The 26,152-nt window shown below is 40.1% G+C and overlaps 2 protein-coding genes across 3 annotated transcripts in view; one reads left to right on the top strand and one right to left on the bottom strand.

Moving 5' to 3' along the window:
- BMP6 (bone morphogenetic protein 6) overlaps positions 1-2,977 on the top strand; it is an 88,914-nt gene extending 85,937 nt beyond the window's left edge. Inside the window, exon 7 of the mRNA XM_063160974.1 lies at positions 13-2,977. Coding sequence (XP_063017044.1) covers positions 13-162 — 150 coding nt within the window. The 3' untranslated portion in view covers positions 163-2,977. The remainder of the gene's footprint in view (positions 1-12) is intronic.
- TXNDC5 (thioredoxin domain containing 5) lies at positions 2,834-25,670 on the bottom strand. 2 transcript variants are annotated; one of them, XM_063160987.1, is made up of 10 exons: positions 25,456-25,670; positions 20,925-21,074; positions 18,021-18,126; positions 16,627-16,723; positions 14,204-14,319; positions 12,043-12,129; positions 9,285-9,428; positions 6,414-6,502; positions 3,537-3,666; positions 2,834-2,977 (listed from the first exon to the last, which is right to left on the bottom strand). In XM_063160987.1, exons 1-10 carry the CDS (start codon positions 25,668-25,670, stop codon positions 2,855-2,857), a joined length of 1,257 nt encoding a protein of 418 aa, XP_063017057.1. In that variant the 3' UTR covers positions 2,834-2,854. The 2 variants fall into 2 exon arrangements, with proteins under 2 accessions (XP_063017057.1, XP_063017065.1); XM_063160995.1 differs by lacking the exon at positions 25,456-25,670 and adding an exon at positions 24,979-24,994.
- Between the last annotated feature and the right edge of the window lie 482 nt (positions 25,671-26,152).

Raw genomic sequence — 26,152 nt, 5'->3', positions numbered from 1 at the left:
TCTTGGCAACAGGTTCATCTAATGAATCCTGATTACGTTCCCAAACCATGCTGTGCACCTACCAAACTAAATGCCATATCTGTTCTTTACTTCGATGATAATTCTAATGTCATCTTGAAGAAATACAGGAATATGGTAGTAAGAGCTTGTGGATGTCACTGACAAAGTCTTCACACGGACTCTGTGATGCTGCCATGAACTTGGATACACCTCTCCCTGTTTTCATGACCTTGGGGGAAAAAAACCCACATGATGAACCATCCTTCAGAACACCATGTATGTGCCTTGTGGGAGGAAGGGGTGTGGGGACGACCCCCAGGGTGGGAGTAAACTGCTGGACTTCTTACAGACTGACCCTACACCACGGTGGCTGACCAGCTCAGCAGCAGCAGCAAAATGCCCACACACTTTATTTGGCTGGGATGGGATGGTCTTAATCTCACAGAGAAGCTTGACCTGTAGCAGGTGCTTGGATATGTGCTGCAGTTTTACCAGATGAGCACTCAACACCAAAAACAAGTGAGGTCTTTCTTTGGGGGCAGGGAGGGAAGATGAGGGCGAGAGGCAGAGAAGCTAAAGAAAGTGGTGTCAGTACTTCAGACGTAGAGTGTACATCTCATGCAAGATCCTTTTGGCCAGAAGGACCAGTTACTGCACCTAGACTGTTAGTCTTCTCCTGACATCTGTCGTGACAGTAAGCATCTAAAATTGTGCCAAAGCAGATGTTTCAGTTCTCTTATGCTCCCAGCACCGTTTAACTCTGATCTTGCAAGTGTAAGATGGCACGGCTGCACCCTGTTGTTAGAAACGCTACCATGAACTCAGACCCTGGCTGGTCTTCCCAGTTCACCATCTGACTAAGCAATACAAATTTATACACTTGCTCTTATGCAGCTTCCTTCCACTCCCCATGTGGAGCTGCCTCATCTACCACCACTTGCCCAGGAAGGAAGTCAGGACACTTCTTCAGCTGTAATTCAGACGTAAAAGCTTAGGGGCCATTCATCCTCTAGCTGGACAGTTTGTTTACAGGAAGACAGAATGTCAACAAAATTTGCAATCTTTCCCTTTCAACTCATGCAACTAACAAACTGGTATAAAGGAAATGCAGCGTAGAGCCATGGTGTGTCTAGCAGAAGCTAATAGCAAATTGTTTTGATCAATATTAAACTTGTATTAAATGCACTTACCTCTACTTGCATTTAAAAGGCTTCTTGTAAATACAAGCTATAATTTATTGCACTTGTCACTGTATATTCATTGTGCTGTATCATTTATAGAAAGACTGCTTTTTTAAAAAGTTTTTATTTAGAAAAATCTCAGTGTAAACAATTGTACCACTTTGATTTTATACAAGAAACTCATGAGATTGTGCTTCACTAGAAAGTTGTTAAAAACATAATAAAGGCTTCCTGAAAGGCAGAAGTACACACGTTGATCCAATACATCTGCCAGTACAACACTTAGCTTTCACTGTGGCTTTTTCACCTTCACACATTTTCAGACTGAACAGAATCAAAAGTTCTGGACAGACAGTGAAGTGAAGAACCAGGAGAAATTCACTGGTTTAAAAGTTCATTGATGTTTTGCCTTTTTTTTTAATAAAAAAGAAAAGCAATCCAACTTACTCCATATGATGGACAAAACCCAGCATCTTGACAGATTAGTCAAATTAGCCTGTAGCAATCCTCATTCCTCATGAGTTTCTGTGCACATGAGACAGCAGAATTCAGTCCTTGGTTTGCTGTTGCCTTTGTATCCTGACAGTCTCTGCTATGTAAATTCTTTGGCTTTTGGTTAAGTCTAACATGGAACATCTTATGCACCAAAGAATAGATTCATATTATAATCCAAGACACCACAAAGTGTGTGGTCCTAGCACTCAAACTTATCAATGCTTACAGCTTGGAAAAACGTTAAGGCTCAAGAAGAGGGGGGGAACTACTTTAAACTACTGCAGAAGAGCTGAATGGAAAAAAACAATTAAACATTGTATTACTTGTTGTTCTCTAGGTACTCTGACTAAGGAGCAGGTCAGCACAATGTCTGGATTCAGGCAGGGGTAGGAAACACATCCTTAGCTCTGGAGTCTGACTGATCATTTCCCATTAACGGGGCAGTTATAACAGCACCTATTTTTCGCTCTGGCTCTAGAGAAGTAGAGCATAGCTGTGCCTCTGGAGCTGGATGGCAGCAGCCTATGGAAATGCACCTGACACATGTACACTATGGCATCAGTAACATTCAGGCACATGTTACAGTACCATCACTTTCATTATGGCTAGACCTCCCATGCTGAGAGGATTAACAGGAAACAACCAGCTCATGGTGGCCTGGTATCTTCCAAAGGTGTGTGTGTTTTCAACCTTTCAGCAGCTCTATTAAGACAAATAAGGATTAAGTATACGATTTTAGAGGCAAAAGTGACTAAACACAGCTGTAGCTTTTGCCTTTCTAGTAATAGTAAGCAGTTTGTAAGGATTACTTTTTAACTAGATCTAACCTGAAGACAAAAATATTCTACTGCTGCCCTTCAGTTGGTTTTCTTAACGTATTTTGGTCTCAAAGGAAACCATTTACACTTCATTTCAGGAATGCAGAAATGCAGTGCAACTACCAATGCTGAAAATACTCTTGATTTGCACAGTAACTACTTGTTAGCTTTCCTTCACACACACGTCTCTAACACACACACAAGGGGAAGATACCAAAGTTTAGTACATTCAATTTCCTAGAAACAAAGAAACAAAAAAAGCCCCACCCTCCCCAAATACACTATTTAAAAATCAGCAAAGATAGAAATCCCTCAGCTACTGTACAGAGACAGCCAGGGTACAGAGCATCCAGACTTTTATTACAGTTCATCCCTTGCCTGACGCAGGACAAAGTTATGCAGTGATTTGAGGTCTCTCGTTCCGTTGTGTTCACCGATTTTCTTTCCACCTCGGAAAAGCAGAAGTGTAGGATAACCATTGACCTTCAAAAGACACACACGAAAAAAAAAATTTGCTATTAATGTTCAAACTTGTATCCATCACTCATATTTACCTGATTCTGAAAAGCCATCAAACCCCTCAAAACAGTAAGCCATTTTAATTTAAAAAAACAAACCCCCAGCAGAACTTTCAATGCCAACCTGCAATTTCTGAACATTTTTAAGAAAATGGGGAATGTTCCTCTAGGTTCTTGGAATGACAGCCTTCTATCTTCAATTGTCTGCCTAACAGCTCTGAAAGACTTTTTTTTTTCTAGGAACAGAATTCAGCATTGGATACCACAAGACAGCTTTAGTGTTTTCAGAGAGGTTTCCTCAAGTAGGAACTTCTCCAGCTTTGTCCAATAATGGAAATGACCAAGCCTGAACAAACAGTTCAGTAACAAAATGATGTCACCAGGTGCCTCTTATTGACTAACAGAGACCACAGCTGTACTGTCACCAGGCACCTGGAGTGCAGAAGCCAACTGGGCTGCACACTGGAGCCTCCAACATCTGGTACACAATACTGTCTCCTTCATTTCAGAACTTTCACACTTACAGAAAATCTGTTGCAGATGTTACGTTCCACAGTGCAGTCCACTTCTGCTATTTTGACATCAGTCAAACCTGGAAATTGCTCTTTGGCAAGGTTCTCCCAGATTGGAGCCAAGTTCTTACAGTGACCACACCTAGAAACAAAGGAGGGAGATTTGTTTAACAGATACACTTTCTACTTTATCTCTACTGTCTTGCTGCAATTGCTGTAAGTTTAACTAGCAGCCTTTCCTATCCCCATATGATTTCGCCCTCCAACTCCCTTGCACTATTATGTCAGTAAATGAGCTAAGAAAAGAAGTGATTTTATTTAAGTTAAGCACTGAAGTACTTTCTGGCCTTTGTTAGTCTTGCCTAGAATGGTATTCTAAATCTCGGTACATTAACATTTTACCCTACAGAGGAATATGAAGCCAAATAAAGACAAGCACAGAGAATGTTTAAATGGAAAAAAAAAATCTCTTGGAAACAAAAATGCTTTTAGGAAGACACAGAATGTCTGTAGAATTAATTTTCCAGGTAGCATATGCCAGTCATACTAAAGCTACATAGCCCGAGTTTTAATTAATTAAATGAGATTTTAATTTCCCTATTAAATTTCTTCTAGTTCCTAATGGCCTCCTCTACCATTAGCATTCATTTTGTTTATATTTTGAACTTGGCTTAGTCAAGTTCTTAATGTGAACTTCTTACTGCCTTTAAGAAGAATTCCCAAAGCACTTTAGCCTTTAAATCTGCATTGCTCATACTATTCTAACCCAGCTGCACCTTAATTGGGTTATTAAAACAGACCTATAATTGCCGCGAGGCTAGATCAGGGCATTTACAAAAATAATGAAAGATGTCTCAGCAGAAGTTTTCTTGAAGCAAGCCAGTGTATATTTAAACTACCTTGTTAATGCCAGTGACAGTATAAAAGCATTTCTGACCACGCACAAAAACTACTAGAACAGAATGATTTTGTGCTTACAATGCAAATTAACATTAATATTTATCCAAAACTAACTGAAGGGCAGAACTAGAAAGCAACATAATAGTGTTTGCTGAGCCCTACATAAGTTAATCCACTTGGAAGAGAATATGGTCATTTATATGCAGAGAACTACAGGCAGTCACAAGCCTGACTTTCAGAGCCAAAACTAGGATATGAGTTACATAAATATAGGAAGCATTTTCCTAAATGGTGGCTTTCTGAGCACTGCAGCCAGGCAGCACACACTGGTGACTCTACATCCTGAAACCACTGTTTCTCACCCTGCCATCCAGCACTGATCCTATCTGTGAGATCCAGCAGCATCCCATGATATCTCGTGAGTTGAGGACATGATATTGTCAATAAGAGATAATCAAAAGGGGGGAATTTCTCGATCTCAAACTCTCCCAGAAAAAGTTGCTCCAGGTAATGAACTAGTAGATGTGCCAGCAAGGCCTGGGTTCAGAACTCAGACTGGAAGCTGCTCTTGAGCACAGGTGTGAAGTGAATTTCCCAGCCAGTTCTGCAGGTGGGGCAGAAGCAGCACGGGCACAATCTAAATCCCCCCCAGAGTACAGAAGGGACAAAGGCAGTGAGGAAAGAGCAGTCAAAGATGAGGGGTGTGCATGCTATGGGCAGGACATTTCTTAACCCAGTGGTGGCAGATATTTGCTCATATCCAAAAGCAGATCTTACAGGTGGAAGAGAGCACAGCAGTGGTTCTCAAGCAGCAAAGGGTGACAACACTGGAAAAGCCTGCAGCAATGAGCTTAAGTGAAATTAAATGCTCCCAGGTAATTCTTGCCTACATTAAGAAACATATTCATGCCTACTGTTGAAGTTAAATGGCAATATTTTGAGATGCCTGAGCACATCTAAATATGGGTGGTATTTGCTTGTATTGCTTTGTAATGGGGCCTTTTGTAACATAAACAAAACATCTTTTTATATTTTCTACATCATGTTAATGGAATGCTAGTGATTAAATCAGAGATGTGTTATCTTTCACACAATGAAATATAGCTAAATTTTAATATCTCCCACTACACTAGGCTTCCTTCTGTTGGCTAAAAGACCAGCAATGGATGAGCAAGATGGTATGCAAGTTCCATTAAATTCTGTAGAGGCGCAAATAAGATGAATTCTGTAAACCAGAAAGAGAAATGTGAAACTTTCTTTTTATTTCAGAAAGGGAATAGTAAGTAAAAGGGGGAAATACTTCTACAAGTTTGTCATACTGAGGTCTTAACCCATCTGGAGTGCCAGGCTCTGCTGGATATAGCAGGAATGGCAGATGCCAGACGTGACTTTAATTTCCCTCTTCAAGGCATTCCATTGGGTATCTCCACCTACACCATCTGCCCTGGGTCCCTCTAAGAACACACTGCATGAACATACACTCTTAAGAACATCTTAAAATTTTCACTTCTGCAAGTTAGTTTTTGAACAGTTATTTGAAGAGTAACAGGCAGTTAATTATCCATAGCTCAACAATCTGTATCAAAACTCAGGTGCTCCAATGAGGCTCCCAATGTGTCTGGAGAGTGCCCTAAGGCCAGCATCCTCTCCTTTCTCAGCACTGAGATATGGTGATATACTCCCCTCATTTAACCCTAACCCAGGGATGGGAACATGCTGCACCTACGAAGAAAGCTTCACTCTCCTTGTTACCCCAGCAGGACCTGGAGGCTGACACGGTAAAGCTTCTGTGTCAGCCTTTCCACAGAGAGGCAGCTCAAGGGAGCTAAACAAGACTGAGCTTTTTTTTGCTGTGACTCTTGCCAACACACACATTCTTCAGCTAATTCACAGTTTAGATCAAGACAACAAATCCAGTACTACAGCAACTATTGCACTCACATCTTAGCCAGCAATAATCCTGAACAGCAACAGCTGCAAACTGCTTACCATGGAGCGTAGAATTTAATAAAGGTGATCCCCCTAGCAATGGTTGCATCAAAGTCTTTTTCAGAGAGAGCGAGTACTGAAGCCTGCCCCTGAAAAAAAGAGAAAAATATGTCAAAACATTTTGTATATACAACATCAGTCTACTGAGCTTTTACATTCCTAAAAGGGAAACTGGAATTGGAAAAGATAATATTGTTGATAATATAAACAAGAGTAGCAGCAGCAGACCTGCCTTTTACTTCTCAGCAACTTTCCTTCCCTAGAGAGATGTAGAGAAAAGAGTGTTTTACACTGAATCTCATCCATAACTGGAGAAACAAAGCTTCCCTATTTTCAAAGGATTTGCCTGTATCCAAATTTTCTGTAATTTAATGAATTCTGTAATTTTTAATAATTCTAAAAAATCACCTTAATTTTAATACACTATGTTTCAAGGAACGGCCCTTAGAGGAGTTGGCTTCAAGCAAGTAATGGACATCTGAGGTTTAATGAGGTATTCGAGGCACACAAGTGATGTCTCAAGAGCTGCTCTCTCTCTTCTTTCTTCCCCTGCATTGCATTCACAGAAAAATCTGTTACCAGAAACACAGATTTGCCTGTCAAGAGGACATCACAACACCACACTTGCATGGGTGCCAGGAAATGTTTCTACTCCTGATAATATCAGGAGCAAGGGAATGATGGGAGGAAAGCACATTGCTTACATTCTCACATGAGAGCATGGAGCTGAAACTTCATTTTTTGTGTGAGACCTTTAAGGGTGGGAGGGATTAAAAACAAATAAATGTACCTCATGCCTATAAAAGCTTCAAAATCAAATGAAAGCAAGAGAAAAACAAGATCACAGCTGACAGTATTATCAATTCTATTTTAACCCCAGTAAGTTTTGTGAAGCCAAAATTAAATTTGAAAATCCCAATTATCCAATACCTTTAAACATTTTTGTAAATAACCGTTAGTTCATGGAATTATTTCACTGTGCTGAAGTGTTATTACCTCTAAATAACTGCTAAGAAATTAGAAATTATACTTTTATACTTTCTAATTATTAAATAATCAGAAATAATTAAATGAAGCAAAAAGTAAGCACTGTGCTTCTACTCTGATTTTCCGAAATGGCTATCTAAAACTGATGTTCCTAATACAATATAAAATCTAAAATACAAAATTTGAAAACCTGATTAGTAACAACTTCCCCATGATTTGCATAGTAAAACGAATTTTAAAGCTCTGTAGATTACTCTCAGAATAGCAATGTGAACTATATAACCACAAAAATAATTTAACATCTGATATCTCAACTTTAGCTTTGCATCTCAAAAAAAAGACATCTAATGCAATCACATAATCTGAGCATCTGCTGGTCACACTGCCTTAATCCACCAGGATCATGTTTTGTACGATTTTAGCCATGTCTGGCAGTAGAGAAGTCTCATGGATGTAAAAGCACAGCTGGCAAGTACTTGGGCTATATAAGACATGGGGGAATCCAAGCAGGGGCTCAACACTGGGACACTAATTTGGAGTGGGAACTCATTGCCTTTGCTGCCTGTGGTCAACTGATGGCAAATGCAGTCAGTGTTTGCTGGCTACAGGGGCTGGCCCCTTGTTTCAAAATTCATGAAAACAAAGAGTCAAGGGGTCTGAAGATAAAAGTTGTAAGGACAAGCTGAGTCCAGCACTATGTCTGCTATTATTTGGCAAAAAAAAATCCCTCAACAATCCTTTCTTCCTTGTGTGTGTGCTGGTGAATGCAAGGCAGAAGTGGGAATTTGTGTCACATGTGGTTTACGTTATTTCTATAAAAATAGAAAGACAACTAATTACTTTCGGCATTGTACTAACACCAGCTCATTGGGATCTTCCAAATATGAGGTCAATTAAGAAAATAAAAATTGAAGAGCGTGACAATTGCAAATCTATGTGGTCTGTAATGTTTGGTAAGCCACTTAATGCAAGATGGGTAATGCTGCTGGAAAAGTCAGCTGGGAAAGGTAATATTTTCCTGTAAGAAGCTGCATAGAAACTGTATTTATATTAATCATATTTTTGCCTAATTATTTAAGTTCATTCTATAGCACAAGGGAACGTAAATCCCTGTCCCTTATTTTATAGGCAGAAAGTATGTTCTGCACATTTCATGAAAAATTATGTTTGAAGTCCATCCCTAATTTCTCAGCCTCACCAATTTTTTATTCATCTCCAAGAAAAATGGCAGATGAAATGCCAACAGGATTAGAAAAGACAGAAAATTATATGACATGAACTACAATTGTACAAACGTTATTTCTGCCAATTTCTGAACAACAACCACTTCTGTAGTTCCAACAACCAAGATAAAAATAAGTCTCCAAATGCCAAGGAGTTTTCCTGTCACAGGGCACGTTACCTTACCATATTGGTACTGGTCTTCCTAATCTTTGTTCATTGCTTCTGCAGGTAGATTTCTAAGTACAGAACCCTGGCTTATTTTAGGGGCTTAGCAGTGTGCCCCATACCCCTGGATTCAAGTGGTAATGTTGCAAGGAATGTTCATCTCTATGGTGGTGAGCTACGCTGTCATAAAGACCCAGGTGCCAGCAGTTCCATAGGCCAAAGAGACCACATTCATGCCTGTCTCTAAGTAACTTATTGCAACCATAACATAGGAATCAGATTTTCTTTCCTTCTCCAATTCATCAGGGTAGTAAAAGTATCTCTAGGATTTGTGATCTGATTCCATCATTAGTTACTCAAAAAAAAAAAAAAACCAGGGAATTATTTGGTACAGTTTACCTCCAGAAACTGTCAAGCTATCAGAGAGAGAGAAACACATGGAGGGCTCAGACAGGCAGCTAAAACAGTCTCAACACCTTACATTGGAGCACTTACCTCAACAGGGGTGGGCTCTGCAGGTGGCTGTGGGGGGGCTTCAACAGGTTTATCTGCTGGTGGCTCCTTCCCAGAGCTCTGCAGTTGGGAATCCACATATTCTTTCAAGGAATCAAAGTCCCTCTTCCCTTTGTATTGGTCACCCTACAATTAGCAAATAGTTTGTGCAACCTTCTACATGCAGTTGACAAAGCAAATAAATAATTACTAGTAAGACATAAGATTGCCAAGTCTAAGCAAATAAACAATAAATATCTAGTTCTAAAACTTCTCTATGACATTCCATTCACTCCATGTCTTCAGCTTTTGCCACAGATTCTTCAGTATCCAAAGGGAACAATCTAACATTCCCTTGAAATGAAAGGTATTTTCAAAACATAGAAGCAAATTTTGGAAACATTTCCACTTTGACCTTCTGGTCTCACCTTAGTCAGCTTTTTAAGAGTTATTTTTTTGCATCTAACTCTACTACAAGGAACAATAAAGTACCCACTGTGGTTTGGGTGATGTCTCTGTTACCCTGTGAGCTCTACACAGTGCTTTGTCAAGGCTGAAAAATTTAACTTGCCTGTCTCTGGACTACACAGTCATTCCTCTGGCCTACACACTTGCCACAAGTCCTTGGAAAACCTAAGGCATTGCACTCTAGGCACCTAAGTTGCACCTGGGTGCAAGAGACAACAGCAGCCTGCTGCAGGGCAGACATTTCCAATGGCACCACTCTCCCAAAAGTCTAATCCTATTTTTTAACCTGCACATGAAGCAGTCAGCCAGCCAGATCTTTGAGAGGCCACAGTTTACCTTGGATGCTTCCCCATATTTCAGGTACTTTCCAAATCCAGAGAACAAGACAATCAGGAGATTGTCAGAACAAGAAATCAGAGCACTTGTGAGCAGCTCGTAGTCTCAAACCCACTGTCGGCCCTCTCCAATTTGGCCCTTGCACGATTGTCCTCAGGGTTGTCTGTGAAAATTAGTACTAATTTTCCTGTTCAGAAGAGAGATCATATCTTTGAGGCATTACATATCCATTCTGGATAGAATTCTTGAGATGTGGTCCTATGTGGTGTGGGCTGCAAGATATATTTCCTCTTGTAGATGAGGAAGACTCTTTAAGAAACAACATCCAATCTTCCACACATTAGAAGGAAGAACAGAAATCTCTTCAGCTTTCCTTTATCCTTGAAACTCCTTCTACACATTTTCCTTCTTTTGTAATTGATAATGTTTCCTCTAACTACTGCCCCTTTCCTGGCACTGGGTGTCAGTCAATCCCTAAGGAGCAAGAAGCCTGTACCTGTTTGTTTGTACCAACAGCAGTGGTGTGATGCCAGACTTCAGTTATGGCAAAGGGGATGAAGGTATTACAGACAAGGCTGGATGACTGAATCAGTTCTCCTCCTTCCCCATTACTAACCAGTATCATGGCTGCCAGAGACAGTTTCAGGAATTTCTGGGCCAGATTATTGTTCTGTGTTTTTTCAAATATGTTGTATCAGCCCATGGAGGAATATGTGATTTTGGTGGCTGTATTCCACCAAGGAATGCCACACTGCCAGTGGGGAAAGACAGTTTGATGTCAACTGAAATACACTGTTCAGATTAATGGCTGAGGTTCAGCTTTACCAAATACAACAGTAGTATTTTTTTTTTCTTTTGCTGCACTCTTGATTGAAATAACTCCAAGGAACTCCAATTATTACAATGTTTAAACTACAGCTTAAATAACTAAAAAACCTCTAGCCTTGGACATGCCACCACGCTTGATTTGAGCACTCCATCAGCTTCCAGCAGTGCTGCTTGAATGTGAATCTGGTTTGGATTCAAAAACACAGGGGCTGCTTCATTTAAATTCCCTAGTGTCTGATCTTATAGGGGTGCTTATACCAAACCTCATAGGGTATGTGCTTGCAGCCAGTTTCTCTTCAGAGTGCCAGAAAATTGCCACAAGCAGTGGCCACTAAACCGTTTCAAGTAACAAAACTTAACGTTGCTGATACTGTAAATGTTCAAAAAGGAATGCAGGGTGAATGGGAGAAAACCCCCTCATCCTTCCCCCTGCCAAGAACTTAGCAGGTAAGAGCTACAAGTGCAGTCCTGGGCTCTCTTGCAGGCTTGTTTTGAATATCCATTCAATATATTTAACTAATCTTGAAATTGTGAAATATAGTATAAATAACGCTGCGATTTATAATATGTTTATTTACTGCTGTTCAGGTATGTGGTAAATATTTTATCTCCCCATAATTTCAGAATATTTTAGTTCTCTGAATTGCTGCAAGGAAAAATGTTAACTGGACCCACAAGATTCTCATTCACAATGTCATGTGAAATGTTTGGGTTTATATAAAAAAGAAAATTTGCATCTCTAGACACCACTCAGCAGATGGGCATCACTTAGAGATGAGACCCTTCTGATACACTTTGTGAAAGTTACATACTTTTTATTATTTCTATTCACAGGTATATTTTTGTGTTCCATATGAAGTAAAATACCATGATAAAGTAAACCCAGAATTCTCTCATACAGTAGCATAACTGGAGATCCTGCTTACAGATTTATGAACACTGTATCAGTTGTTTGCAAAACAGAGAACAAAAACCTTTATCTGTGGACAAACTCTACCTCTTCTAGCACCCAAATTAACATCCAACATCCTTTCTCTCACAAGCAGATTTTTTTTCCAGAATGTAAGCATAGTCCAAATATTATTCAGAGAAAAAATGGTGTGATTTTTTGCTGAACTTGCAGACTCACCTTTTCACCATTCCTAAACCAGAGGAGTGTGGGATAACCACGAACTTGGGCTTCAGAGCAGACTTCGTAATGCTGGGTACAGTCGACCTACATTTTGGGAATAAAATCCAAAACTATTCAGTGCCTAAAATAAACATACAACAAGCATCACAGCCTCCCTTGTTTAAAAGCTCAGAAAAATACAGGAACAAGCAATACAAGGCTTGGCGAAACTCAGTACCAAGTACTGTCTTGAGAATGATTATGTCTGCCTTCCAAACAGTGGTTTGGTTGTATAATTGGGAGGGTCTGTGTGTATTTGATTTATTTATTTTTTTAAGGAGGGATTGGGGAGGGAGGTATGGCTAGAAGGAAGTAGTAGCAGTTACAAAGAACAATGAAGACATAATTAAATATTTCAATTAAAAAGTACTTGGTATTCTCAGCTAATAAAATCAGTACATGGACAATGAGACACAAAACACTAATGTGAGAGAGCTTTAAAGTGAAGACATACTGGCTCACCCATTTTTTAAAAAACTACTCTTTAAAGACTTCAGAAGGCATGTCAACAGTTAGCAAGTGAGCTGTATTTCAAGGGAAGCTCCAAGTGCATAGCAACATTCAATTCTAATATAGTCTGTAAAGTTACTTGTTTATAAACTTTTCACTGAAGATCAATTCTAAAGATTAAACAGTGTTAAGACACTATTCCCCCAGATTAGATGAAGGTCATGGTTCAACCTTCTTAGAAACAGTTGTGCTTCCTGTTTACTTACAGACTTAAAATCTTAGCCAAGACATGCTTCAAGATATATTTCACAAGCTATATAGTTACATAAAATTGTCTAGGCATCCAGATGAATCTTAGTGGAAGTATTAAACAGCAACTCTCAGTAACACAAACTGCAAACACCACAGACAACTGATTAAAACTGAAATTTTGGAAATTTATTGTTTGTTTTTCTCTGGGTACCAGAAAATGGTAACTTCATAAAGATACTTAAGCAACTATTTCATCAGACAGAAAATAAAGGTATCAAAAAGTGCAGAAAGATTCAAAGGAGGAAAAGCTTCTGATATTTCATTCTCAGAGGGAATCTGACTTTATAACCACCAGGTCTGAACATATATATTTGTGTGTCTTCTCGGAAGTTCAACTTGCTTATATATATATCTATATGTATGTCTCCTCTAAAGTTCAACTCTGCTGGCCTGTGCTGTACATGTACAGCATACCTGAATTAAGAGATTTTCAAAAGCATTAAAAAAACCAGTCAAGCTCATCCCTCCTAGTGCAGCTGAAAGTGCTGTGAGGGCAGAGGCAGGGGAGACAGCAGAGGGAGAGTCCCTCTGCAGCACTGACAACACTGCTGCCATGCAGTGTTTCAGGCCACTGTGAAAGTTTAGGGGTGTGGAAGTTGAGCCCAGTCCAGTTTCCATGGTTGGCAGATACAGAGGGATTCCCATCATGAGCCACCTGGACTTAGGTATGGGTCAGCAAATAAAGCCACTAACTGCAATTGCCAGACCACCTCCATACCTCTGCACAGCAGTCACTCCACGTACAAGTAACAAGCTCCCATGGTAAATACACCACAGAACCTGGTTATCAACCCTAAGGGAAATAGTAAAGCAGGACAAGATATCAATTTTTAAGGTGCAAGACCCCCCTGAAACCTTTCAAAAGTTTTATGGGGAAAAAGGGAAAAAAAACCCAAAACCAACAAAGAAATAATTCATCATAAATACCCAGTAGGGCTAAAGCTTGTTAAGGAATCCAATGCTGCAAAATGCAAATTAGAAGTCACTTTCCCACTCAAATTAAATACTGAAATCTATCAAATTCTGCAAAGCAAATGAATAATAAAAAGCAAACCTCAAAATATTATTCCCTGCATCTGATGTATCAGACTTATTCCCAGCTCTCTGAAATGCAGAGAGGCAGCTCTGTTTGCAACAAGGCTTTGCTTAAAATGGGGGAGGTCCTGTTAACTGCGGATGTGTGAGAAAAAAACCATGACCATCTCAAAACAAAAATACAAACTGTGACTATAAAAGGATTTAAGAGGTGACAAACAAGACAATTGTGATTTGCAAATCATAGCACAAAAGGCATGATTATTGACTGAAACATATGTTGGCACAAACCATATCTTCAAACTAAGAGAGTTTCACCTACCTTACCAATTTTGACAGTTTCCGAATGCTCAAAGACTTGAGCCAGCTGCTCCCAGGTTGGGGCCAAAGCCTTGCAGTGACCACACCACGGGGCAAAGAACTTGATGAAGTGATTACCTTTTAACATAAAAAAAAAAAAAAAAAAAGAAAAAAAAATTAACTAATTTGGAATGAACTTGGCTGCAATCAAAGCCGAGGTACTAATCTCAGGCTGCAAATTTATCATGGTATTTCCTGAGTTAAAGATAGGAAACGCTGTGAATCAAAGGCCAGGACAAAATACTTCAGCAATTAGGTTCTCAATACTGTATGCAGTCCCACAGCATTGCCAAATTTCCTGAAAATTCAAACAGCTTCACAATCTCAAGCCAACAAGTGAGGTAGTAAAACTGATACTTTTAATCTAACCATTTACCTTAGTGTTTAATTCTACCAGTTGCTCTCTTACAGAGTAGAAAGAACTACCAAGGAATATATGTTGATAACAGCATAAATTGAAGTATTAAATTCCAACTTCATGCAATGATGTTTCCTAAGAAATTATTAAGTCCATTAATTACCTGAAAAATGTTGTTCAGTTTTCCATTTTTCTTTTTCTGCCCTGCTCTTTGAATTTTCATGTCAACTACACAGAAATTTCTGCCTTTAGAAGACGTTCATGGCATTTTACGCAGAGGAGAGTCCCTGTGCTATCTCCTACTAAGGTTTAGTTTAAAAGTATATATTATTGTTTGAAGAGTACCAAAATATGCAATTTCTTTCAATTCAGATTAATTAATTAAAATTGCTGCACATTTTTGCATACATCAAGGCAAGGCTCTGTTAAATGAAATAAAAATGAACTTAATTAAAATAAGGGGGAAAAAATTCATTTGCAGGAAACACCAGCAACTGGAGAAAAGCTCTTTTTAACAGAATTGTTCATAATCCTTTGAAGACTGCTTTGGGGCTGGTATTACTTGAAATAATTTCTAGTTTGAAGGCTTGTCCACAAAGGTCAGAGGAAAGGCAATACAAAATAACCAGGAAACAAACTGCAGTAATAGTGTACTCTAACTTGACTGGTCTGCATGTGGAAGACTTTCAAACTGATTGGCATGCTCTGTACTGGTTAAGTAAACTGCAAAATAGAATTTCACATGAATTAATAAGAATACTAGTCAAAATCAGCTATTCTTTACCATGTACTCTGACATACTCTCCTCAATAGACAACAATATAATTAATTTTTGTCCCAGAGCAGCAAAAAGGTGAAAGGAGGCTATGTAAGAACAGAGGTCAACTTTGCTGGTGTAACTGCTAAGGGTTACATTAAATTCAAGCACTGAATTTCTCGTAACTGAAGTCAAGAGAGGACAACACATTTACAGATGATTGTAAACCTGTTTAACCATCAGATACGACCATGAGAATGTCTCCTCTATGAAGGCCAATGGATACATAATAAAACCACTTAAAACATTTACAATGAACTGAACTTTACAGTCTGAGAAGGTAGTTAAGATGACAAACGTTTAGCATATCCCTGATGGCTGAGAGGAAAATTAATTGAGAATTTTGATTGAATTCCACATTAAGCCAGACATGCTGGGAAATTTTAAGTTAGCTGCACAAAATGCTGTTTTACACATGAAAATATTTCTAATGAGTGAACGGTTACTTTAAGAACTTCTAGTTTGACCTCCCTAGAGATTTCAAATGGGCAAACATTTAATTTTATCCAGCCTTTCTTTTTCAGATAACAGATGGAGAAAGTAGGATCCTCTGTTGTCATGCCAGCCCAACGTTTGTATTCTAAGATTTTGCTCATTGTCTAAAAAAACATCATGTGAGTGGTGAAATTTCCCTTATTAGGTATCCCTCCTGGCATTAATTTTAAAGCTTCCAGACAAAATATTTTTAAAATAGCCAAACAGACAAAGTGTTTTGCCCACATTAATTCTGGAGGAAGGAAATGAAACAATATCAAATAAAGGGCCAGACTGGAGTGGGATGGGGGCTGGAAGGAGGAAGCGGGTGGATTACACTTATCCAGAATAACAACCTGGGAGGAAGAACAAACCAGCACCTAGGGAAGGAGGAAATGGGACTTGCAAAAACACAAAGTGACAAGGCTGTGACTGAGCAAGGAGCTCAGGAAAAGAGACAGTTTAGTTGAGCAAGTCCCACTAGCTTCTTCCTTGGCATGAGTAACCATAATTTTACTGCCTTCTGAGTGCTCTACTTCAACTTTCTTATAGTCTGCAACATGTAATTTAACCAGTGCATTTTAACATAGTTTGCTATGTAGTTACCTCTTTCACTAGGTATTACTGGAAAATAAAAGTGAGAAGGAGGTGTCCTCAAAATGAACATTTCTGGTGTAGACTTCCCACTACTAATGTCTCTGTAACCAAATTTCTCTTGTTTGGAAAAATTAGTTACCTTCTGCTATGTGCATCTTGAAATTGTCTGCTGAGAGTTCATACATTCCTTGCTTAGGTTCAGGGGCTTTTGGTGGTTCCACATCAGATTCAGGGTCCTATTCACAAGAAAAATTAACTTTTATTTCTCTTCTACAGTAAATACACAATATTTTTTTCTTGTATCACACCACTGTGTGATAGTGCCATAGACTCTGAAATTTTAAATTCCTAAAGCAATGTCCTTATTTAGCTTGATTTAGGTGCCTAATGTTTCCTAAAAACAACTACATGAAAGCAAAAGGTGAAAAGGACTGCCACATAAAAGAGAGTTACCAGAGTCTGTGGAGTACCAGTCTTTCACTGTGCTCTAGTACAGTCACAGGGCACAGTGATTGCTGTAGCATTCATTGCATCACCATATATTAACACACTTAAATTATATAACAGTGCCTCCAGAGCATCACACATCAGCCACAACTGCCATCACACCCATTTCAGTGGTCTCTGGGCTATTTAAAAATAGTGCAAATGCTATTTTCTGCTCCCCTAGTACCAGAAGGAATTCTGTCTACCTAATGGCTCCATGAAAACAGCAACAGTGGAAATGGAGCAAACGCTTAATACATTTAACTTGCAAGAAACTCATGAGCATTTCAGCAAAAGCAAGTGAATACTTTCTAGACTCTAACCCTAGAGCTGAAAAGAATTTTTTAGGAGCCTCAACGTGTATTTCTTAAAATAATTTAGCATTTAATGTTCAATTATTAAAAATACCATATTTGTTTAAATGTAATCACACTAACTGTGGTTCAGCAATCACTAAAGCTTTCTCTTGATGAGAAACAGCAATCAAAAATTTAATTTTAGGCAAGGCTTGGCTCTTGTATGTGAATGATACCCCTAAACTTAAGGATTTTCCTAGTGATGGTATTAGCCTATCTTACTTAACTGATCATTTTAAACCTTTTCTTAGGCACAATATTATCAGAAGGTAACTCAGCTAAAGATGGCATCCATGTTTTAAGAGGTAATTAAGCCCAACACTCTAATACATTATAAATTGCATAAAAATGCAATTTATAATGTATTAGAGCTAAATTGCTTTTCTCACTCTAGAAACATTATGGCGTACAGGTGTCAAATGAATTGACAGTGAGGACTGTATCTTAAAATGTCAAATGTATAGGCATTAAAACTGCATTATGTACTGTAATTTTAAAAGCAGGAAACAGAGAGCAGGTCACAGGATGACAGTTTTAATTACTACTCTGACTTACATGTAAGCTGTTTCAGATTGATACAGCAACCTGACTTTTATTCTCAGGAGCAGGTTTCCTCCTGGAAATTGAAACCTAACTTAGAGAAATGATAGATAAGTAAGCCTGCAGAAAAGATTATTTCCTTTTCACTTACAGATGGTTCCTCATTTAGTTTCTCCAACATCCAGTTTTCCAGTGCCTGGAAGTCCCTAGGGCCTTGGTATTTCAGAGGTTCTTGTCCCGGTTTAAGCAACTTTAGCCTGAAGGGTCAAAATGTAGAGAAGAGTGAGGCAACAATTTTCACACAGGAAACATGCTCAGAAAGATAATGTGCTTTGCTAATCCATGGCAACGCATCTCAGGCTGCAGTACCAGATCTCTTGACTATTAACATCAGGCACCCTTTTCAGATTAAAGTGTCATGGCTAGAACTTAGGACCCCTTTTCTTTCCCGTGTAAGCTTTAAGGAAATTTTTAAAAGAGAAAATAAGACATAGTTAAAAATCAGCATAGTGTAATATTACTTTGATCAATAAGAAAAAACTATTTTAAAATTGCATTCAGTTCTATTAATCCTATTTCACTTTATCAAAGAGCATCAATTTTGTTTTGTCCACTTCTCTCCATCACCAAAGGAAAAATATCTAGCACTTATTTTCCCAGGAATTTCTTTCTCACCTTTTGTTCCCTGACTGCTGTTGCAGTGTAGGGCTTGTCATGTGGTATTAAACTGATTAAAAACACACTGAGACAAGTCAATAGGACAAGAGGATAAGTGACTTCTTGCAGGCATCCAGACTTCATGATTGCAACATTCATTAATCGCCATCAAAACATTTTCCTAGACTACATAAAGCTTCTACTGCAAATTTTAAGTTGAAATTGGAAGTCTGTTTAATAAAGGTGTGATACTGCATTCTGACCTAGTCTTATTTTTTAAAGCAAATCAGACTTTCAATTACTACTGTCACCTAGCCCTCACTTGCCCTTGACAAGCTGTCATTTTGTACTGCTTCTTTAATTTCTTGGAATGTTTTTCTCTCTCTTGTTCCACAGTTGGAAGAAGTGAACATATGAAAAGTGTTTAAAAACCACATAATGCAAATACATTCAAAAGAGATAGGAGCTCCCACTGTTATTTTCTTCTCAAGATATTCTTGAATGTTCCTTGTGATGACAGAAAATCAGAATAACAAGGAAGGGAAAAAATTAAAAAGAAAAATATCTAAAACACACATCCTGGCAATATTTTTTGAAAAGTAACAAAACAAATTCAGGTAACATCTTTAAAAAAGCTAGCTGCACCTTTATTTTCTGCAAACAAGGGTACAATTTCTCTAGTTCAGTTGAAAGAATATTTATTTTGCACCACAAAGTAGTCCTGAGACAACTGTGATAGAAAGTGCAGGGACCAGCTCAGACACTTTTTCTCTGTGGGGATGGAAAGGGGATGCAGCCTTTCCTTTGACAGGTGTTTAGGAAAGCAGTGTAGGGATCAGCATGACCTGGACTTGCAGCAATACCTCTGCCTGAGGAAACTGTGAAACTTCCCATGCTGGAGGTTTTTAGAAACAAGGTAGTTCAAACCTGACTCAAATAGAAAGAGAACTGTTACCATGAATTCCCCTTCATTGCTATATTTCTATATCTAGCAGATGATTGCCTTATTATTTTTAACTTTTCAAATAGATAAGAGCAAGCACTAACTATTGCTATGTATTCAATGACCTTAAAGAGGAGGGAGGGGAAAAAACCCTCCAGCAATTACACATCCATTGACTTTTTCCTATTCAAAAATCTTTGCCATTCTGTTTCAAGAGGAACAGCATGATAATATAATCTATGCAAACAGGCAATGACAAGCAATGCTCACTTCTGCAGATATGAAAACAGAACTGTAACATTCATTCTTTCTCGGTATTTGTAGTGGAAGCAAGACACACACTGCCCTTAAGGACAATTCCTATCTCAACAAGGACTGTGCTATTTATAACTCAACTTCTACTCAGTCACACTCATCTGCGTCCAAGTGGGTGCAGCCAGGAGCAAATGAAAAGTTCAGGCTGTTCCTGGGGTTGGCAGAAACACCAGATAAAGTGAGCAAAGGGAAGGAAGCTGAAAAATACAGGCTGTGGAAGGGCTACAGATAATCATGGATACAATCTCCACTTATCCCCACTAAGATGAATAATTAATAAAGCAGTAGAAAGGATCCCATCCATATTTGCAAGAAGCTTAAAAAGACACAAGTGAAAAATAAATCCTTTTGCTCCTTTTCTGTCAGTGTAAAAGGGAACACACATCTAACCCAAAGGCACTGACCTCTCATAGATACTCTAGACCATGCTCTGCACACCAAAGCTGAGGTAGTAAGACATACATCCTTGATAACAGCATAAACACAGCAACCTTAAAACGCTAGACCAATATAAGCAAATTTAGCTAGAAAAAAATCCACACAGTATCACCACTGCTATGCTAAGTGATACTATTAATTTATTGCTTTGTGAGCACTTAGTTCACTAAAAATCTAAGAGACCACCTATAATGCAATTACAAAGGGTGCATTTGTCATTGCATTATAGGTGGTCTCTTAGAGTTTTAGTGAACTAAAAATCTTGTGGCAGAAAAACTTGTGGCAAGTTACTTTCAAAAGTACTGTTGGTAGAAACCAACTCTGTCATGCATATCACAGCTGCACAGTGTACTGTTGCTTCAGAAAGAGGTACTCCCACACAAAAGAACAGGAAAATTCTGGACTTCAGTTAAACACAGCCACCTTCCAAGACATAAAACAGCTTCTTGAAAAAAAAAAAAAAAAAAAAAAAAAAAAAAAAAAAAAAAAAAAAAAAGAAAGAAAGAAAAAGCCTAAGAGTACTATGTATCACATGATACTTGGCAACATTGCAAAAAAGACTTCAAATGAATATAGCAGGTCCAAAGGGCTACAAAGAAACCCAGCAAAAGTACAGCTTAGAAGTCAGCTTCAAGAAATTGGCAGAGGATCATGGAAAACTAAAAAAAAGAAAAATAGGAGCAGACTTCTTTCTATACTTACGTAGGGTATCCTCGCACGCCAAATTCAGAGCACAGTGGAAGATCTACAGTACAATCCACTTTAACAACATAGACCTGTGGGTTTTCCATGTTGTTGTATTTATCTCCCAAGTCATTCCAAGTTGGCTGGAGGCGCTGACAATGTCCACACCTGTGACAGAAGGGACAAGATACTGTTTAATATCTGCTCCCACTCAGAGGGAAACGAGCCCATGGAAAAGTCATATGCAGAATGGTGGTTTCGATAAATTTAAACAAATCTTTAAATCAAAAGTAAAATTAGTTACATCAGAAATCTTCCATACTCAAGCACTGTTACACTAAGCAACAGCAAATGCTATTACGAACTGCAGCATGCTGCAAACACATCTCATGTAAACCTCTTGCTATTCTCCTTTTACAGTACAAATCCTATGAATACCCCCCAAACTTAGTAAGATTATTAGTCAAAGCCCTGTCAGTCTTCCAGCATTCTAGAAAAATCCTGCAAGGTTGCCCAGCTTTCTTTACATTCTAATATTTCAAATTCCCTTTTTTTTAGCAGTAGATAAGAAAATAATAGTTTCTAGCCTCTTTGTAATGCCACTTGCGCTTCCATGCTTCAGAGGAATTGTAACACACAAGTCAAGAAACATCATATCCAATTTTGTGATACAGTTTCCCAAAATTTTGATGACCTTTGTGGGTCACTGCCAGCTCAGAATATTCTGTGAAAATCCTCCCATTCTATTCTCCCATTCCCGCCCCAGCAGGACACCATCAACTTTTTATATCTGCAGACACACAGAAAACTGGCCTCATACAGTTCTGCAACAGCACCGCCCAACAGCAAAAAATAGCTATTATTCTTCTCACTGTTTTCCCAGTCTTTCAAATCATTATAGCAATACTGTATTCCTCAAAGTATGATGGAAAGTTTTAAGGAATGGATTTTCATTTCTCTTTAATGTCTGCTTTTGCCAACCCTCCAAGACATCTAAGAAATACAAAGCTGGAGTAACAGAAAGCATTCTCAGACTGACAGCATGAAAGCAGTTATTGCTTGGCATGACCTAGAACATCTACTTTGTAAGTAACAATTAAAATACCAGCAGGACTTTGGAGAACTTTGCTTGGACTTAAAATAATTTCACTCATACAAACGATTTTGAGTACACTTGTAGGAAAGTTGTATGGATTCACACCTTTCTATCCTGAGATCATTGAGAGATAAAACCAACCAACCAACCAAAAAACCCCTTTACTTTAAGATAAAGAATTTTTCCTGATCTTAATAAGGTCCTGTAACAGGTACCGCGGTTCACATATGCTCCTGTGATGTGGCTGAATACAATCTCCTATGTGATCTTATACTGAATTGTCCTGGTGAAGGGATACAATGTGTTGTTATTAAAATCAAATATTCCTTAAATATTTAACTTCTGACTGAAGTCCCTCCATAGTCAACTCCTTCACAGAGCTTGAATTAAGAGGAGGATTTTGGATACTCTGATCCCTTCCCCTAGCAGATGCAGTGATTCAAAACACCAAATGAATACTAGCTGGTGTTAGAGAACAGAGCATGGAAAACTAGGTAAGGCAATCCCAAGTAATTAACCTCCTGTTTTTTAAGCACGACAGAGCTGTCTTGTCCCTACTTAACACTGAGATCTCTGCTATACACAACCCTTTCCTTCCTTCTTTGGATTATGGAAGATAAAAATGAGAATAAAGCAGGAAAAATGTTCCTATCTGAATCAGTAATTGACTAGTTAGTCATTCCCAGCTTAAAAAACAAAAAACCAAAACAGTATTATATCGAAGGAAATACATGATGGTCCTGAAAACACTTTTTCTGATGTTTCCAAGGAAATATATATAAAACCAAGGAGGGCAAAATCAAAGAACAAGACCATGCAATATCACAGGCTTGCCTCAACCCCATGCACCTACAGAGTCCTTCACTGCTGCTACTCTACAACACATCAGTGGGGCTGGAGGAGCTGCTGGGGACAGTGGAGACCTGGGTGTCAATGATGAGTTCTGCTCTTTTATCCCTAGATGATCTAGAAAGTTGTAAGCATCCACAACCTCCACTGGCAAGCACAAATGAAGATCCAAAAGAGACAAACACAGACATTTATGGGGGCCACTAGTAGAACTTGAGCTCTGCAGCCATCAAGGGCAGCTCCACAGTAAGGTACAGCTCAAATCCTTATCCAGTTAAAAACACAGACACGGTTTAAGCAGCCCAGAACCATTCTTGCTCTGCACAGAATAATCCAACTGAAGTGAAATCCAGCCAACAGAGCTCTATTCGACAACAACAAACTCTGGTGATCAATTCTGCTGCAGCTCAGTGTGCTTGCCAGATTTACCAAGTAAGAATATATGTTGAAAAGACCTGTAAGAGTCAAAATAATGAAGTAAAGCTATTCAGTTGAGATGATTTCCTGCTAAGGAACCAGGGGAACCTCCCTCCTCTGTAGAAATGGAACTGGTATGGCAAACAACTTAAGAATACTTTGTGCCACCACGACAGTAACCTGTTTTGTCTCCAGGTGTACCTACCAAGTGGGACAGCCTTCTGAACAAAAATCTTATGACATCTGATTGGAATGATGTAGAACCCCACCAGTGCCACAACTGTTTCTGAGTGAGGCCCTCTGCTACATTTGTTTCAAGAACCTGGAAGAGAAGGATGGTGCTGGCTCTAACCCAGCTCTTACTGGTAGCATTGAGGATGCAACATTAGCAGCGCCCACATAGATCTGAAAGACAATCCCAGCTGGATGTTGGGCTGTTTGCCTAGGAACTACAGACAACAGCCTGTGGGAAGCATTGGGAGATTAGCACATCACCTCAGAACAGGGCAAGAGGCTCTAACACAGAGTCCAGGACTGTCAGGCTGCCCACCCTGATCCCACTGACAATTAAACTACTGGTGTAGTGGTATAAGCAACTCTCCCAGGTACTTGGATGTTCCCTTTGCTCTGCTCTTCCCTGGGACCTGAAACCCAGCCCTACTGCTGCCTGTCAGGAGCCAGACATCCAGACCAAGGGCCCTGAGGCCAGGACCAGAGATCTGGAGGAGATTTGCTAAGGATGCAGAGAAAATCCAGAGAAGCTGCAACAAATCTGGTAAACAACACAGTTCCCTCACACTTAAGTTGAGCAGAGATCCTCAGCCCTCCCAAGGGCACAGTGTGATCCAAGTGGGCAAGGCCAGTTCCCTTTGATCTGTGCTGAGGATGTGCAGCATACACTGATTCTGCAAGAGCCCTTTTGGCAGAGGGCCTCCTACAAAAAGTGTCTTGGGAAAAGAGAAAGCTCATCTGGTTTCAGGGATGCCTGTGAAAGAGTCACTCAAGGTGTGGATAGACACAGATATCATAGACACAGGTATCATCATTCCTGCTCTGCATGGGCATTTCTCAGGTCTTACTGCACTCTCAGGCAAAAGTCCTTCACCAGCAAGTCAGGCGTCATCCACTGTTGTGATCTTCAGAGAACAAAGGCATCTGCTCTTTCAAGCTTTCACTTAACATTTTCACATGGCATAAATAAGTCAATGTTAATAACAAAAAAAAGTTTTCAAAGGAAATGCTTTCCTGCTATGGATTTCAAAGATTCTCATACGCCTAAATGGCACCACATAGCAATGGATAACTTTGGATCAAAACACAACTTTTGCACATTGTTCCCTAATCTAGATTAAAGAAAATTTGGGAGGAAAAATAAAAAAGTAAAAAAGAAACCCAACAACCCTAACAATAGAACTCCCAATAATATCTACAGGATATCAGTAAGATAAAAAAGGATAGGGGAAGAGGCAAAGAAAAGAGAGGAATATGAACAGCCATGAGAAAGATCCAGGCATGAGAAGTACTGTGCTGTTGACCAGGAATATCCAGTAAAGCACTGCTCCCTCGTAAATCTCAACCATTTTCGAGCCAAAAGTACCAGTCCAGGACAAAAGCCCAGTGGGTCTCTCACAAACCCAATAACTCTCCAGCTCTCCTACGGGTACCTGTGGCCTCGGGGACACAGCACGATGGTTAACACAGCAAATTTACCCTTAAATTTTGTACATGCAAAGAGAACATGGATTCTGCAACGAAAGCATCTGCGAGCTGGGCTGGGGGGCCCAGGGCGAGTAAGTGACGGTGGCCAAGCTGCGACTGCTCTCGGTCCCTTTGAGGCGCGCCGGAGCGGCTCCCCCGCACCCCGGCCGGGGGCGGCTTCGGGCGCCGATGGGTTGGACCTGATGATCTCAGAGCTCTTTTCCAACCCAGCCGAGCCCGTGGCTCCGTGACGGGGGCGCCCGCCGCGGCCGGGGCCAGCACACCGGGGGTCCCGCTCCCCGTCCCAGCCCCTCCCGGCCCCGGGGCTGCCCTTCCCCGCCAGTCCCCCCCCAGTCCCGGGGCAGCGCGACCCCGCGGCCTCCCCGCCGCCCCAGCCCGGCCCGGCCCGGCCCTGCCCGCCGCCTCCCCCGCCACGTCAACGGGGAGAGGGCGGGCGGAGGGCGCGGGCCCGCCGCGCTCGGTACCCACCAGGGCGCGAAGAACATGACGAAGTGGGGGGCGGCGGCGGCGCCGTGCCGCAGCATCTCCGCGCTGTAGAGGTGCCGCCCGTGCGGGTCCCCCTCCGCCGCCGGGCCCGGCCCCGGCTCCGGCTCGGCCCGCGCCGGGCGGCCGCAGAGCGCGGGGCCGAGCACGGCCAGGGACAGGAGGCGCCACCACGCCGGGCCGGAGCGGAACGGAGCCATGGCAGCGGCGGAGAGAGCGGGACGAGCCCCGGCGGCCGCTGCCGCCTCCGCCCCGCCCCGCCCGCGGCCCCCGCCCCCGCCCGCCTCCCGGCACCCCCGCACGCACAGCCGGACCCTCCGGCCGGGAAATACAGCGCTCTGCCAAAGTGCTGCCTGTGCAGCGCCCGACACCTATTTCTTATGCTACTCATTAATTAAATTGCTCTATACATCCATATTAAAGTCTAAAATAATTGCAGATTTTATATTTTTTAGTACTGAAACATGCTCATTTCTGGAAATCCTTAATTTTATGAAATTATTTAAATACCATATAATATCTATTTTTGTATTATATTTTGATTACATTGATTCTACATTAGAATTTAAAACAGTAGCAATTTTAATATAATACTTATAAATGTATGTTTTATATTATTATAATATATAATATTGTAATTATATTGTAATTATATTCTAATTATAATGTCATATAATATAAT

This window comes from Melospiza melodia, chromosome 1 (assembly GCF_035770615.1).
Source record: "Melospiza melodia melodia isolate bMelMel2 chromosome 1, bMelMel2.pri, whole genome shotgun sequence".
NCBI lineage: Eukaryota > Metazoa > Chordata > Aves > Passeriformes > Passerellidae > Melospiza > Melospiza melodia.
The sequence above is the reverse complement of the archived record's forward strand: the minus strand, read 5'-3'. Positions and strand labels throughout refer to the sequence as shown.

What these genes read in the sequence shown, in the direction of transcription:
- TXNDC5 (XM_063160987.1), bottom strand. Translation starts at nt 25,670, where the DNA reads ATGGCTCCGTTCCGCTCCGGCCCGGCGTGGTGGCGCCTCCTGTCCCTG. An exon ending in AACTAAATGAGGAACCATCT is followed by an intron (nt 16,724 to 18,020) that starts GTAAGTGAAAAG and finishes TCTTGTGAATAG; the next exon opens with GACCCTGAATCTGATGTGGA. An exon ending in ATTAAATTCTACGCTCCATG is followed by an intron (nt 3,667 to 6,413) that starts GTAAGCAGTTTG and finishes CTTTGTTTCTAG; the next exon opens with GTGTGGTCACTGTAAGAACT.